This window comes from Pristis pectinata, chromosome 26 (genome assembly GCF_009764475.1).
Source record: "Pristis pectinata isolate sPriPec2 chromosome 26, sPriPec2.1.pri, whole genome shotgun sequence".
Classification (NCBI taxonomy): Eukaryota; Metazoa; Chordata; class Chondrichthyes; order Rhinopristiformes; family Pristidae; genus Pristis; species Pristis pectinata.
The window spans coordinates 29,581,412-29,597,620 of record NC_067430.1 but is presented as its reverse complement, the minus strand read 5'-3'; the positions used below and the strand labels follow the sequence as shown (position 1 = coordinate 29,597,620).

The 16,209-nt window shown below is 44.5% G+C and overlaps 1 protein-coding gene across 2 annotated transcripts; it reads right to left on the bottom strand.

Annotated features, from left to right (window-relative positions):
- Nucleotides 1–5,444: 5,444 nt before the first annotated feature.
- ubxn10 (UBX domain protein 10) lies at nt 5,445–15,905 on the bottom strand. 2 transcript variants are annotated; one of them, XM_052039245.1, is made up of 2 exons: nt 15,854–15,892; nt 5,445–8,127 (listed from the first exon to the last, which is right to left on the bottom strand). In XM_052039245.1, exon 2 carries the CDS (start codon nt 8,110–8,112, stop codon nt 7,306–7,308), a length of 807 nt encoding a protein of 268 aa, XP_051895205.1. In that variant the 5' UTR covers nt 8,113–8,127; nt 15,854–15,892; the 3' UTR covers nt 5,445–7,305. The 2 variants fall into 2 exon arrangements, with proteins under 2 accessions (XP_051895205.1, XP_051895204.1); XM_052039244.1 differs by having other exon boundaries at nt 5,477–8,127; nt 15,890–15,905.
- Between the last annotated feature and the right edge of the window lie 304 nt (nt 15,906–16,209).

Genomic DNA, 16,209 nt, shown 5'->3' with positions numbered 1-16,209 from the left:
TTTATTTTAGTGGTCATTAATTTCTGAATCATTATCTTCTTAAAGGTTGCTTCATTTTATGTGTGTGTGTTATATCACAATAGGGAAAGGTGATATGTTTTTATGTTGTCTGGTACCCAAAAGGCAGGAATTATTTGTTGTTTTTGTAGAATCTTTGCATCATTAATCCATTTTGAATATTTATATAAATGCTCCCTTCTGTCTTTTCCTACTAATCAAGTGTGAGTCTGGAAATTTGCTAGTTATTTTCCCTATCTGGATAGATAATACCTTCAACACTGCATGACTTGGTTTCTGCTGCATCTTATAGTGACAATATCATTTCAGCCAATTTCTTTACAAAGCCATAATATAGAATTTCACTATTATGTTAAGCTACAACAGATTTTTACTGTAACAAAGACAATGATCTATAAGTAGCAGGAATTTCATTAATTTGTATTCCTATATAGGATTAATCTCACTAGCCCAAAGTGTGCTTTGTTCTTTGTTTTAGTTTAACATCTGTGACAATGTAAATCTTTCCAGCTCTCACATCAGTCTATGATCTCTCTGAGTGAGCTTTCCCACTCGTCATTCAATCGGCTTGTGACGGACCAAACAAATTTCAGGCAGAGCTCATAGAATAAACTTCTCTTTGCTTGTTACCATAGTGGGCTGCAAGAAGTTACTGTATTTTGCACTAGATGCCTCTCTTGTTACTTCTAATGATTTGGTTTACTTTATTCCTTTATTTGGGGGGGGGGGGGGGGAAATCAGTTTCACTTGAAGTTACAATGGGGTGAATCTTGCTGGAGTCAGCAGCAATGATTGGCACCCTGCCATTTAAACTTCAGTAACTCTGCTGAAATCCAAGACACTGAGTGGTGAATGATGCCAGATTCATCACATCACTGCTGGACCCCACAGGAAGGATAACAGCAGACCCGATTCCTACTGGGATGCAAATATTATATTGGGGAAACACCACTGGATGCTACAGCAAGGGTCAGATCTTGTACTCAGAGACAGCATTGATTCCAGGTCTGTAGTGCAGAAAGGTGGGTATTTTTAAAATATTTTAAACTACAAGCACTTAAATTATTTCAATGTGCCTTTAATTTTTAAATGTTTTGCTTCAAGTTGTTACATATCTTGGTATGACAGATGTAAAATCCTTTACAGATCTGACAGAAGACAAAGCCTCTAGCACAGCAGCACATCCTCCCAGACCTCACCAACCAACACCAGGACACAAGTGGTCAGTGAGATCAGCCCTCCATAGGTGAGAGCAGATGTGGGGGAGCCACAGGCAGTGACTCCCAGTGTTGGGCTTGGTCCAGTGCAACCTGGACAACCATTACCATGTGGACACTAGAAGCTAGGATATGGAGAGTGAAAAAAAAATCAAGCTGCTGGAGGAACTCAGCAGGTCAGGCAGCATCTGTGGAGGCGAAGGGATGGTCATTGTTTCAGGTCGTGCCCCTGCGTTAGTCTCAACACGAAAGGTCAACTATCCCTCTGCCTCCACAGATGCCGCCTGACCCACTGAGTTCCTCCAACAGTTTGTTTTATTTGAACCAATAGCGTATGTGGTAGCAAACCCCTTCAACAGTGAGGTAAGACAGAAAATCAAAACGTGTTGCCTTTATTTTAACAAAGTTATGAGTTAAACCACAAATGTGACACAGAAAAACATTGTACTAGTTGGCTGACTGCACCCACAGTTGAAATGTAATCTTAATTACTAAGGACTTAATTTTTTGTTCATTATCTCTAAATCAGATAATAATGAATCCTAATTACTAAAGGATATATACACATCAGAAACCTAAATGCCTACACAGTCAAAGGAAGAACATGTTAACTGCACATAGCACCAGTGGTCGGGTTTGAACCTGGGTCCCTGGAGCTGAGACAACACCTACTTGCTGCACTGCTGTGCCATCCCTGTGTTCAGGAGAACCTGGTTGAACTGTATTTTTCTGAGCCAACAAAGGAGGTGCCATTGCTGGTGCAGCGAGTATCCATGGAAGAACATCAGGAAAATAACAATTACAACGCAAGGTATAGAATCATTTTAGAAATGATATAGAGCACACCAAGGTGACTGGAGTCAATTGAAAGGAGGCAAATTTCAAGAGATCTGAGTAACCTGAAATCAAACTTAGCAAGTCAAAATTTAATTCAACAATGAGAGGCCTTTAACATGGAGATGTTTCAGCTACAGTCCAGGTGCATTCATGTAAAGAAGTGTGGGGAAATTAAAGTTAGTTGGACTTTTTGGTTGGTAGCAAAGGGATGGGGTGCAAGGCATAGCTAATCAAAATAATAGTGTAAAATACATACAGCAGATGCCAGATTGCTAGCATGTGAGAACCAGGCTGATTATAAAAGGTTCAGAAAGCATGAGAAAAGACTGGCAGGAAGCTGAAAATATTCTCTAGGTATGTGAGCAGAACAAGGGTTGTAGGAGATGTGGGGCCGAACTCAGATCAAGAAGGAAACTTTTTTTTGACAGCATGGCTGAGGTTTACAAATGAGAACTTTACATCAACCTTCACCGAAGCTGATGCTGCTGGAGATTCAACAAAAGAGGATATAACAGATTCTGGATGCACTAAAAATTTATGAGGAGGATATACTGAAAAGGCTTAGCTGTACTTAAAGCGTATAAATCACATAGCTCAGATGAGATCTTAAGTGGCTGAGGGAAGGAGGACTAGAAATTATAGAGACATGGCCATAACCTTCCAAACAGTAGTTCAGGCATGGTGCCCAAGGACTGGAAAAATATACATGCTTGTTCAGAAAAAGGGGCATAGGTTAAGTCCAGTAACTACAGAGCAGTCAGTATAAATTTGGCACTCAGAAGACAAGAATCAGGGACAGAATTAGCAGGCACTTGGAAAGTGTGAAATGAAAATAGAAAATGCTGGAAACACTCAGCAGGTCAGGCAGCATCTGTGGAGAAAGAAACAGAGTTAATGTTTCAGGTTCAGAAAGTGTGAATTGATTAAAGAAAGCCAGCATGGATTTGTTAAAGGCACATGATATCTACCACCTTAGAGTAGGGCTGAACTATGCTAACATTGTATAAATGGACTTCCAAAAGACATTTGGTAAGGCTTGTTATCAAAAGCAAAGACCAATGTGCACGGAAGTAGTACAGATAGAAAAGTGGCCAAGTAACAGGAAAAAGAGATCGAACAGAAGTGTGCCGTGGAGTTCCCCCAGAGCTTAATAAATCTCAATGATTAGTACTGGTGTAGAGGGCACATTTTCTAAATGTGCAGATACACAAAACTGAGTGACTGGTGGATGGATGGAGGATGAAATTTAATGCTCAGACATGTGAAATTTTGGGAGGAAGAGGCAAATTTAAATCACAAAGGACACTTTATAAAATTTGACTTCAGGATCAGGCTATGGGTGGCAAGGCCAGTATTTATTCTTCTTCCTTAATTCCTGAATGGTGTGCCAGGCCATCTCACAGAGCATTTAAGAATCAAGCACATTGGTAGGTTCAAAGAGGACTGGATAAGTATCTGAATGCAAAGAATTTGCAGGGCAAGGATCGGGCTAGGCAGGAATGGCAGATTTCCTTGCACGAACACGGAGTGAGCCAGTGGGATTTTTATTTAAAACAACAATCCAATATTTCATGGTTATTGTTATCAATGATCAGGTTTTTGTTTTATTTCCAGATTAAGTGAATTTAAATTCTACAGCTGTCAGAATAGAATTTGAACTCTGGTCTCTAGATCACTAGTCCAGCAGATTGATCATTGCACTACCATTGGAACACAATTCTAAAAGAGAAGCAACAACAGGTGTGGGGACTGTTTGGACACAGTTTCTCGAAAATCACAGGGTGCGCTGAGAAAGTGATTAAGAAAGCAGATGGTGTCCTGGGCTTTTATAGACACACAGAGTACAAGAGCAAGAAGTAATGAGTTTTTCTGAACCACGGGTTCTAGACCTCACGCTCTAGGAAGACATGAAGGCTCTGGAGAGGGTGCAGATGAGATTCACCAGAAGTCCAGGAATGAGGGACTTGGGTTAGGTGGAGACTGGAGATGCTAGGGTTGCGAGAGGTCCTGCTTCATACTTCCTTTGACATAAACATGGAACAGTACAGCACAGGAACAGGCCCTTTCGCCCACGATGTTGTGCCAAACTAATCAAGCTAATGGTGTCCAACTACTCTCATCCCTTCTGCCTGAACAAGGTCCATATCCCTCCATCCTCTGTATATTCATGTGCCTATCTAAGAACCTCTTAAATGCCTCTATTGTATCTGCCTCCACCACCACCCCTGGCAGCACATTTAAATGACCCACCACTTTGTATGTAAAAAAATAACTTGCCCCGTACATCTCCTTTGAACTTTCCCCCTCTCAACTTAAATGCATGCGATCTTGTATTGGACATTTCAACCCTGGGAATAAGATACCAGCTGTCTACTCTATGCCTTTCATAATCAGCCTCTGCTGCTCCAGAGAAAACAACCCTTGTTTCTCCAACCTCCCCTTATAGCACATGCCCTCTAATCCAGGTGGCATCTTGGTGAACCTCTTCTGCACCCTCTCCAAAGCCTCAACATCCTTGCTATAATGGGGCAACCAGAATTCAATGCAATACTCAAGATGCAGCCTAACCAGACTTTTATAAAGCTGCAACATAACTTCCCGACTCTTGAACTCAGTGCCTCCACTAATAAAGGCAAGCTTGCCGTACACCTTCTTTACCACCCTAACAACTTGTGTGGCCATTGGGCAGAATGGCCTCCCTCTATGCTGTTTCTCAGAGTAATCATAATCCTCCAACAATTCTCACAGGCCCATCAACTCACTCCTGACTCCTCTACTACCCATCTACACTAAGGGCAGTTGATGGTAGTCAATTAAACTACCGACCAGCACATTTTTGGGATGTGGGAGGAAACCAGAACATCCGGGGAAATGCACATAGATAATGCTGGAGGTTAGGATCAGACCCCGGTCACTGGAACTGTGAGGCAGCAACTTTCCTGTTGTGCCACACTGCCGACTGGAGGGAATTAAACTCATGAAGGGAAAGGCAGTAAGTAGGGAGAAACTGTTCCCATTGGCAGAGGAATCATGAACTAGCAGAATGAAGTGACTGGCAAAAACAGCAAAAGTGAGATGAGGAACGGTTTTCTTTACACAGCGAGTGGTAAGATCTGGAACGCAGTATAGTATTCAGAGAGGACTGGATAAGTGTCTGAAAGCAAAGAATCTGCAGGACAGAGAGTGGAACTAGCTAGATTGTTCTTAAATAGAGCTGGCACAGATTCAATGGGCTGAAAAAAATCTCTTGCAGCAGCTGTTCTGTGGTTCTATTACTCAGTACTTTGTGGCTACATTAATGAAACACAGAACCAATACGGAGCGACACTTCTAGTTTGCTTGTAGAAAATACAAAAATGGCTTCACAAAAGAGTGGATTCAAACAGAAGATATTCAATATTTATTACAGTTTGGTTCTTTCAACTTGAAATGAATGTCAATATTCTATTTGAAAACCAAATATCCTGTGAAGGATTTTAAATCCTGTCATGGGTTTGAACAGAAACTGTAGTAAATCAACATAACATTCAGATCAGAATTGTTCAGTAAAATTATTTGATACATTCTTCTAGCTCTGTTCTGTGCTATATAACCAGTAATGTAAACAAAAGGCTATAAAGAAAATGTCACAATATAAACAGGTTGGCATTATACGACCAGATCAGAAATGTCACAATATTTTAAACAAAATATATTAAAATTTCATAAGAATCATTAAAAAATTAAAGCCACTCCTACGTGTAGATTAAAAGCATGAAATGCTCACTTGTCCATCTACAGACTGACAAAAATCAAAGGAAAATCTTAAAACTAGGAACCACAGCTCTCTGCTACATTAAGCTCTTGCTGTTTATCCTTTGCCCTTTTTGTTAAGGGGGCTGGGTCTAGTCTATCTTACAGTTCAAACGGCCCTTTCACAGCACTTTACTGCAGCTTGTATTCCTCCCCACCCCCCACAGAGTTTCATGCAGCATGGATGATGTGATCAGACGGCGATGTGGTTGTGCCAAACTCAAGGAAAGACCATTACATCTTTCATCATTTAAAACTGAGCCCGAGTAAATATTTCTGAAAACTGTGCGTCCATAATTTCAGTGCCATTTCCCACTGCTCATACAACTTTGTGTTTTGCTCAAAAGAATTTGAACTATCCAGTAGGTGCATCAGCAAAAGAGATTGGATAGAATCTGTTGTGCATATAAAAAAAACTGTGCTGAAGCAATGCTGCATGGGGCTTCTGTTAAAGCTGTGGCTGACCAAAAATTCTACACAATGTGCAATGCATTGACTGTGCTGGGATCATGAATCCCAGGTCCACTTTCTGCAGCTGCACACAAAATGCTCTTTGGAAATGCCATCCTTACCCTGGGATTTCCCTCCACAACAGGAGCTCTGAAAGTAGTTACTCTATGCGAGAACTGCCATTTCAACTGGTAGATCTGCTTTGGGCCAGAAAGGAGATTGCAGGTGAGTAAAGGGGACTGGCACCATGTATCCCCACTGACCAATGGCACCCCAACAATGAGGAACTTAAAGGCTTACCTTATACTAGGAAGACTTTGAAGATCTGGCTTTGCTTTGATCCAGGTTGGGACAGATAACTATAACTTATCCAAGCTGTACATCTAGTTATAAAAATGACTGTAAATGAATGCTCTGTACCTAAAAGTGCTACAGATTGTTGATCATTGCAACAGACTATATTTTCCATCCTCTGTTTATTTACTCCCAACTAAGGCGAGTTATGATGGCTACAGATTTTGCCAATGACCTCTGACAAGTGCATTTTGAACAGGCAGCCTACTGAAGTTACTATTAAACTGCCCTTTGGAATTGCGTTGGAGAGGAATTCCTATCACTCTGTGTAATGGGAGAGACCACAGCACAAGTAAACATGTTATTATCATGCATGATATACACTAAGGTTCCCTTTTATTTTTTTGATCACCATTTGGGATTGTAAATTATCCACAAGTTCTTCTATTTAACAGGTGCATAATTACTGGACACCACAGCACTGAAAGTGGTCATGGAAAATTTAGATCACAACCTCAACTGTCAACCTTTCCACTGATAATCATACTTTTTAGAATGTAAGAAAATGCCATTTAAATGATGCTGCTTGCCCCATCAATTGGATTTATGGTCAGAAATCTTAAATTACTTAATTTGTGGTGGTCCATAGGTTTGACATCCTCTCACAATTCACAATAGAAAAACTGATACACAAGTACTAATCACCGTCACCTTGTAAGATACAAAGAACTGATTTATTCTGAATTCCACATTCCTCCAGAGTCTTCGACAGGTCATTGAAGCTCCTCCTAGGCACATCCATCGTTTCAACCACAAAGTTCTTATAGTTGCCATTACACTGCCATTCCGCCACAGATAGGATAGTTTGTAGGGTGTCTGAAGGTCTGAAGCAACGCTCAAACCTCTGGCCCGATGGGTACCTCACAGCAAGTCGCAATCTCGGCTCGGATTCTGAAGGCTCATCTGGTGGAAAGACTACTGGACTTTGAAGCAAGGGTGCTTTGGAAGTTGCAATGTTGGATTTGAAGACTGATGGCTTCTTTTCCTCATGGAATTTTAATTTTTCTTCAAGGTCAACATGCAAGTGCAGCTGATTGTCTTTGTGGTCTGCAGTCTTGGTTCCAACATCACTGGACTCCCTCCTCCCAATGGATGGTAGAACTCTGTACCTGTTTAAGGAGGAAGATGGCCGAGATGGAATATGATGGAGAAGTTCTGGAACTTCGTCTTTGGTCACTCGAGTGATCCTGGCGGGTGGATATAACTCAGGGGGCGAGGAAGAGGGACAGCTGCTCCGATCGCCAAAAGTAGTTGGAACCGGAATGGGATATGAACAAGTCTCTGCACTGTGAACATACGCAGAGCTAGACCGACTACGACCTTTGGCAGATTTAGGCCTTGGAATATTCATGATGTTGGGGCCTTCGATGGAGTGTACTGGCAGATCAAAGGAAATGCTTTTAGACCCAGAGGGTGGCCTACTGGTTGGTTCTGCAGCAGCCATTTCACTCTTTCATACCTGAAGAGAATTGGAAAACCCAGTTAATTATAATCCTTCAACACACATGGCACATCAAATTGAGGTAATAGTTTGCAGGAAGAAGAGTAATGTGTTTTAATAGAGCGATTTTAAAAGGAGGGCAAGAACCTTGCCCTCCTTCTAAAATTTCACATTTGTGCACAATTTTTCAGGGACAGCAGGACAGGTTAACAAAGTAATTAATAAACCACAGGGGATCTTAGACTTTCAGCGTAACCAAGAGGTTAAGCTACACCTACATACAAGAGAAGTTAAGCCCTAGGAGGAGTACTGTGAGGCAGCAGCTTTTCTGATCTGAAGCCAACAATGATTACAACCCAGTTAAGCTGACATCCTCAGAATGCAGCAAGGATTCCCTCCCTACCCCACACCCCTATTAAACCCTGACTCCTACAACTGCTCCCCTCCACCAACACACTTTCTTGCCTAACTGAACTTAAAACAGAAAATGCTGGAAGCACTCAGTGTGCAAGGCAACATCTGTGGAAAGACAGACAGAAGACCCTTCATTAGAACCGGGGAAGAAAGAAAACACATTGGTGTTAACATGCAGAGGTGAGGGAGGGATGTATCGGTGAAAGGGAATATCTCTGATAAGGCAATGCCAGGATTGTCATGGGAATAAGTTGTAAACAAGGTCATCCAGTTACTAGGTTACTGGGATTCAGTCCATCTATGATATTGGCTGTGTTTCTTTCTCTAACAGAAGCTGATCTGCTGGCCTTGTCGTACAGCTCTGCATTTCACACCCTTTACATTCCTTTGTGTTCTCACTCTCTAGCTGCCCTCACTTCATACCGTTTATATTCCTTTGTTCAGGCTCTCTCTGTGGAACGACCCCCATTAATCCACCGACCACATGACCTTGTTTATTACAGCAGGAGAAAAAAACCATTTCACATGAGTCACTAGCTCCCAAAGAAATACACACTGCCAAAGAAAATAATCACAAGGAACCCTTGAATCCAATTAAGAACCCTTGTCTTAACAAGGACACAGTCTAACCCAGCCTGCTACACATTTTAAGAATATAATCAACTGTGCAACAGTACTGTTCCACTGCAAAGTGTGACTTCAGCTGGTATATAGTGTTAAACAATGATGGATTGCATCGTCCCTGCTAGAAAATAAACATTTCAAAAGAACTTTCCACCATCACTTTGGGGGGGGGGGGGGGGGGGGGAGATTAAATGGCTCAGTTTTAATGAAGGATTACACCCAAAGTGTTTCTGCAGATGGTTTCTACCTGGCATTTGTTAATATTTTTGATATGCTGCTATAAAACATTGGTGCAAATTAGCCCCAACAAAACAAAATCTTGGCCCTGCACCAAATCTGTGAGCTGAACTAGAGATACATCTAACATGAGAAGCAGATCTGATAAGGCAGCAGTCAGCATGTAGGTGCAAGTCCCAAAGGAAATAATTTAACACAAATGAACAAAAAGCACTTGTTAATAAAGAATAGAAAACACACCTGAAGAACGGGTGTTGTATATTACTGCTGATCAGAGGAGGACCAGGTAACTGTAAAGTTCCTGCCAACCAGCAAATGAAGAAATTATAAAATTAATAATGTTTTTACTACGCAGAGTACATTTTGAAGGAGAAATGGGACTAAAAGATGATGTCATCAAAGCAACCGGTTAATTATGTGATACCAAAACTCAAAGCTAAGAATAGCTTTATATATACAGCTAAGAATAATAGCTAAGAATTTATTATGAAATCTATTGGCAAGGGAGACAGACTATTAAAACAGAGACTGGTGGGATCATTGAATGAGAAATGGAACGGGACTAAATGGCATGGGCGGTGGGTGGGATGACTTCATTCTACGCTATAACAATGACTGTTTGAAAGAAAACAGATGTCATCGTATGCTGATCTGTATTGCAACTATCTTGATGGAGGACAGAAATACCATTCTTGGTTCTGTAATTTATTATAAAATTCCCAATCTTTCAACAGATCATATAATCCATTTACTACAACAGGGACTCTATCTCACTTACTTAATCTCCAGGATTTATAATTTTTGTCACAGTATCAGTAGGTTTTGTTGAACGTCCCATTTGACCACTGTTCAAAGATGACATATATCATTGACAATACATTCTTGATAACATTTTCTACACCATTTTTATATCTTGGTCTTGCGTAACACCATCACAAAAACAAATGTAAAAGGGAGCTGATTAAGATTATTTTATAAGGCACTTACTAAGACAAGATTTCCTTATTAGTCACATGTACATCGAAACACACAGTGAAATGCATCTTTTGCGTAGAGTGTTCTGGGGGCAGCCCGCAAGTGTCGCCACACTTCCGGCACCAACATAGCATGCCCACAACTTCCTAACCCGTGCGTCTTTAGAATATGGGAGGAAACCGGAGCACCCGGAGGAAACCCACACAGACACAGGGAGAACATACAAAGAGTGGCCAGAATTGAACCTGATGGCACTGTAATAGCATTACGCTAACCACTACACTACCATGCCTGCCACTAATTGTTACAAGTACTTTTGTTAACTCCACCACATATCATATTTGCTCATTAGCATGTAATACAGATCAGTAGTCTTAGCCAATGAACAATCAACTATTCTAGGACCTTTTTCCTCCAGCCTCTAGTGCAATAGTGAACTGCGCAAACACAAGAACAAGGAATCAACCCAATTCTCACTTTTCTCCTCATGATTTCTGATGACAGAATCCCCATGAAATGCATTTTCCTGATATGTGTAAAAATCATTAAATAGTGTTCAAATAATGAAAATCACTTCATAAACAACATTGATCCAAAGATGGCTTATTAAAATTGATCACCAAATGAAGTGCTTTCTTTACAAGGCCAGCCTGGAAGATGCCCTTCATTGCAGCGCCGTCTTCTCCCTTGTACAGACAAATCCAATTAACACCCGAGTTCAAACCTATGCCATTTATTTACTTCAACCCATTGTTCAAAATGGAAAACAGAACAGCCTGAACCCTGGAACCAATTACTGGACACGCCCGTGATACCAGTATTTGAGGATATCATGATTCATGCAAAAATATATTCGACCGTGCATTATTAATATAGAAATTGTACTGTCTGTTGCCTTACTCCCACCTCAAGCTGATAAAATAGTGGCTTGGAAATAAGTTGTAAATTTATATTCAGTGGCTTTTCATGTTACAGAAAGATCTGGTTTAGTAAATCAGGTTAGGTCTTCTGCTGATTCACTTTACCAGCTTAGAGTGAATGGTCCTTTTCCAACAGTGCAGCTAGTAACTGGACGGCAAAAGGCTCTTCTTTAGCAATAATAGGTTTGCACCAAAGTCAACAAGTTTAATGTCAGGACCATCTCAAAAACAGCAACACTCTCTGCAATGTCACTATTACATGGCAGTATTATTGATCATGATTTGTTGAGGGTATTTCATATAATAGGGGTAAATGAGAAACTGGACACAAGAACCTTTATCAAACACAGAAAAGGAATTTAGGTTCGATCATGTTTCCTTCTGATCCTGAATGCCAAACACCCACTTCCTACTTGTACTCTTGGATCCTACACTATTCATACCTCAAACAGGTCCAGTTCAGCAAAAATGTGAACTGTCAATCAATGAAAAACAATCTAGTCTGATGGCACAATCATTTACTTGTATTTCCATTTACAAAGGAGAAATTTGTAACAATTCACAATAACCAGATGGCTTGTGTGTTGCTTCAGATTCCAGTAAAGAGTTATAGAGCAATACAGCAGGGATACAGGCCCTTCGGCCCAACCAGTCCATGCCGACCACGGTGCCCACCCAGCTAGTCCCAATTTCCTGCGTTCGACCCATATCCCTCCAAGCCCCGCCCCTCCATGTACCTCTTAAATGATACTATTGTACCTGCCTCACCCACTTCCTCTGGCAGCTCGTTCCATATACTCACCACCCTCTGCGTGAAAAAGTTGTCCCTCAGGTCCCTTTTAAATCTTTCCCCCTCACCATAAACAAATGCCCCCTGGTTTTGGACTCCCCCAATCTGAAGTCCCTTGTGTACCCAGCAGGCTTGACAACAATTAATATGATCTAATATTGCTGGAGTAGTTAAGTTACCAGGCCAGTATCCAGACACTGGACTAGCAATTAGGAGACACCAATTCAAAGTCCACTGTGGCAGATGGAGAATTTAAATGATAAAATAATTTTAAAATTAATAAAAATGTCCCAGTATTGGTCACTATTGGTTCACCTATGTCTTTAGGGAAGGAAATCTCCTGCCCTTACTAAGCCAAAGCTATCTGGTTGACTCTAAAATGGCCTAGCAAGCCAGCAATGGATTCAGAAAGAGCAAGGTTGAACTTGGTAAGTCCTCCCTAAAACCATCTGGGGCTGATACCCAAGTTAGGGAAACTGTCCCACAGATGTCAAACAAGGCTGATGTAGTCGTATGCACCAAACCATACCTTCACCGATGCTGCAAAGATCCATTTCTCTTCCCTGCTAGCCAGCCAATCTTCTATCCTCAACAACAGTTACACATTACACCAACATTTTTTATATTCTGCAATAATCTTTAATGCAGCACCTCAAATGCCTTCTGGAAATCTAAGTATAGAATGGTAACACTGTCACTGACTAAGATGCCCCAAGTTTGGCAAACATAACTGGCAGACTCAGTCTGCTGCAGGTAGCAAGTAGACTTGACCTCGCCTTCACTAATCTGCTTCAGTTACATTGGCCTTTGACAACGTCGGTAGGAGAAGTCAGAGAGCTTAGAACATGGAACAATACGGCACAGGAACAGGCCCTTCGGCCCACAATGTTGTGCCAAACCAATGACATTCGTAATAAAATGCCCAACTAATCCCTTCTGCCTGCACAATGTCCATATCCTGCCATTTCCCTCACATTCATACGGCCTATCTAAGAGCTTCTTGAACACCCCCATCATATTTGCCCCTGCCACCACCCCAGGCAGCACATTCCAGGCACCCACCACTCTCTGTGTAAAAAAACTTGCCCTGCACATTTCCTTTGAACTTACTCCCTATCATCTTAAATGCATGCCCTCTGCTACCAACATTTCAACCCTGGGGAAAAGACACTGGCTGTCTACTCTATCAAAGCCTCTCATAATCTATCAGGTCTCCCTCAGCCTCTGACACTCCAGAGAAAACAACCCAAGTTTGTCCAACCTCTCCTCATAGCACATGCCCTCTAATCCAGGCAGCATCCTGGTAAACCTCTTCTGCACCCTCTCCAAAGCCTCGACATCCTTCCTATAATGGGGTGACCAGAACTGAATGCAATACTCCAGATGCAGCCTAACTAAAGTTTTGTAAAGCTGCAGCATAACTTCCTGACTCTTGAACTCAGTGCCTCAACGAATGAAAGTAAGCATGCCATACACTTTCTTTACCCCCCCTATCAACCTGTGTAGCCACTTTCAGGGAGCTATGAACTTGGACCCCAAGACCCTTCTGCTGACCAACACTGTTAAGGGTCTTTCTATTAGCAGTGTACTGTCTCTTTACACTTGATCTCAAGGCACATATTTGGCTGGGTTGAACTCCATCTGCCATTTCTCCGCCCATATCTGCAACTGATCTATATCCCACTGTATCCTTTGCCGGTCTCCTACACTATCCACAACACCACCAATCTTCGTATCATCTGCAAAGTTACTAACCCACCCATGTACATTTTCATCCTGGTCATTGATATACATCACAAACAGCAGAGGTCCCAGTATGGATCCCTGAGGAACACCACTAGTCACAGACCACCAGCTAGAATAAGTCCCATCGACCACTACCCCGTCTTCTATGGGCAAGCCAGTCTGAATCCAAACAGCCAATTCAGTGTGGATCCCATGCATCTTACTCTTCTGGGTGAGCCTCCCATGAGGGACCTTGTCAAATGCCTTACTAAAATCTATGTAGACAACATCCACAGCTCTACCTTCATCAATCATCCTCGTCACCTCGTCAAAAAACTCAATCAAGTTAGTAAGGCACGACTTGCCCTGCACAAAGCCATGCCGACTGTCCCTAATTAGGCTGTGGTTTTCCAAATGCTCATAAATCCCATCCCTAAGAATCCTCTCCAGTAACTTCCCTACCACTGACGTGAGACTCACCGGTCTATAGTTTCCAGGATTATCCCTGTTTCCCTTCTTGAATAATGGAACAACATTAGCTACTCACCAGTACTCCAGGACCTCGCCCATGGCTACAGAGGACACGAAGATATTGGTCAAGGCCCCAGCAATCTCATCTCCGGCCTCTCTCAATAACCTGGGGACCTTAATGCTCTTTAAGAGACCCAACGCTACCTCCTCCTTTATCTCAAAATGCTCCAGCATATTTGCATGCTCCACACTGATCCTCCACCTTGGTAAGCTTTGCCATCAGTATTTACCAAGATAAAGTCTGAGTTTCACACCAACAACGCGCTCAATTGCATAGCGCAGCCCAAGACCAGCAACGTGGAGAGAGCCACCACGGAGCAGCAACTTAAATGGATGTCACACAGCCCAGACCCCACTTTTCTCATACCCTCCCCCTCAAAAACCCCACACCTCCTACCCCTCCCCCTCAACTACCGCCACACCCAGCAATCCCCCTGCACCCACTCCACAAACCCCTCTCAACCCCCCTGCCTCAACCTCCACATCCCGTCCCCATCAACCCCCATGCAACCAACATGAACCTACATTCCCTGTTCCCTCAACCCCCCACATACCCTGCATAACCCCTCCCTCCACAGCACCTCCCCACACCACTCAAACCCACTGCACCCTCCCTCAACCACCCCTCCCCCTCACCTCTAACACCCTCCCCGCACCCCAAATCTCTCAACCCTGCCAGACCTGTCCCCTCCTCACCCGTGACCGAGCAGCACCAGTACCCCCACCCTGGCCGCCCTGTTGTCCAGGGATGCTCCCTCTCCTCGACCCCATTGCCCGGGAACGCTCCCTCCCTGCGAGGGAGCGCTCCCTCCCCCGACCCCGTTGCCCAGGGACTCTCCTTCCTTGCCCAGGGATGCTCCCCCCCCTCCAACCCGTTGCCTGGGGACACTCCCTCCCCCCCCCCCGGGGACGCTCCCTCCCCCGACCCCGTTGCCCGGGGACGCTGCCTCCCCCTCCAACCCCGTTGCCCAGGGACGCCCCCTCCCCCAGCTCCGTTGCCAGGGGGCACTCCTCCCTGCCCGGGGCGCATCCCCCCGACCCATTCCGGGGGCCTCCCTCCCCCCACCCCCGGGGCGCTCCCTCCCCCCGACCCTGGTGCCCAGGGGCGCTCCCACCCTGCCTGGGGGCGCTCCCTCCCCCTGACCCCGTTGCCCAGGGATACTCCCTCCCCCCCAGGGACGCTCCCTCCCCGGCCCCGTTGCCAGGGGCGCTCCCCCCCTGCCTGGGGGCGCTCCCTCCCCCTGACCCCGTTGCCCGGGGGTGCTCTCCTCCCTGCCCGGTGGCGCTCCCTCCTCCCAACCCCATTGCCCAGGGGCGCGCCCTCCCCCCAACCCCGTTGCCCGGGGGCGCTCCCCCCCGACCCCGTTGCCCGGGGGCGCTCCCTCCCCCCGACCCCGTTGCCCGGGGGCGCTCCCCCCCCCCGACCCCGTTGCCCGGGGGCGCTCCCTCCCCCCGACCCCGTTGCCCGGGGGCGCTCCCTCCCCCCGACCCCGTTGCCCGGGGGCGCTCCCTCCCTGCCCGGCCTCACCCGCCGCCTTCGCTCCGCCACCGACACCCGACTCACCACAGCAGCGTCGTTCCCTGGGCGACGAATGACGCCAAACACGTCACGTGACAAGGGGGAATCATGCGCATGCGCATATCTTCAGACAGCAAGTTAGGTTGCGGCTGGTCAGTGTAGGGTTGGTTCACTGCACTGGATTCTGTGACGTCATGACAGGGAGAGTGTGAAGCCTGCCGAGTACTGCACCTTGCAGCGAAGTAAAGAGCGTTGCAGCAGAGCACTGCACCTTGCAGCGAAGTAAAGAGCGTTGCAGCAGAGCACTGCACCTTGCAGCGAAGTAAAGAGCGTTGCAGCAGAGCACTGCACCTTGCAGCGAAGCA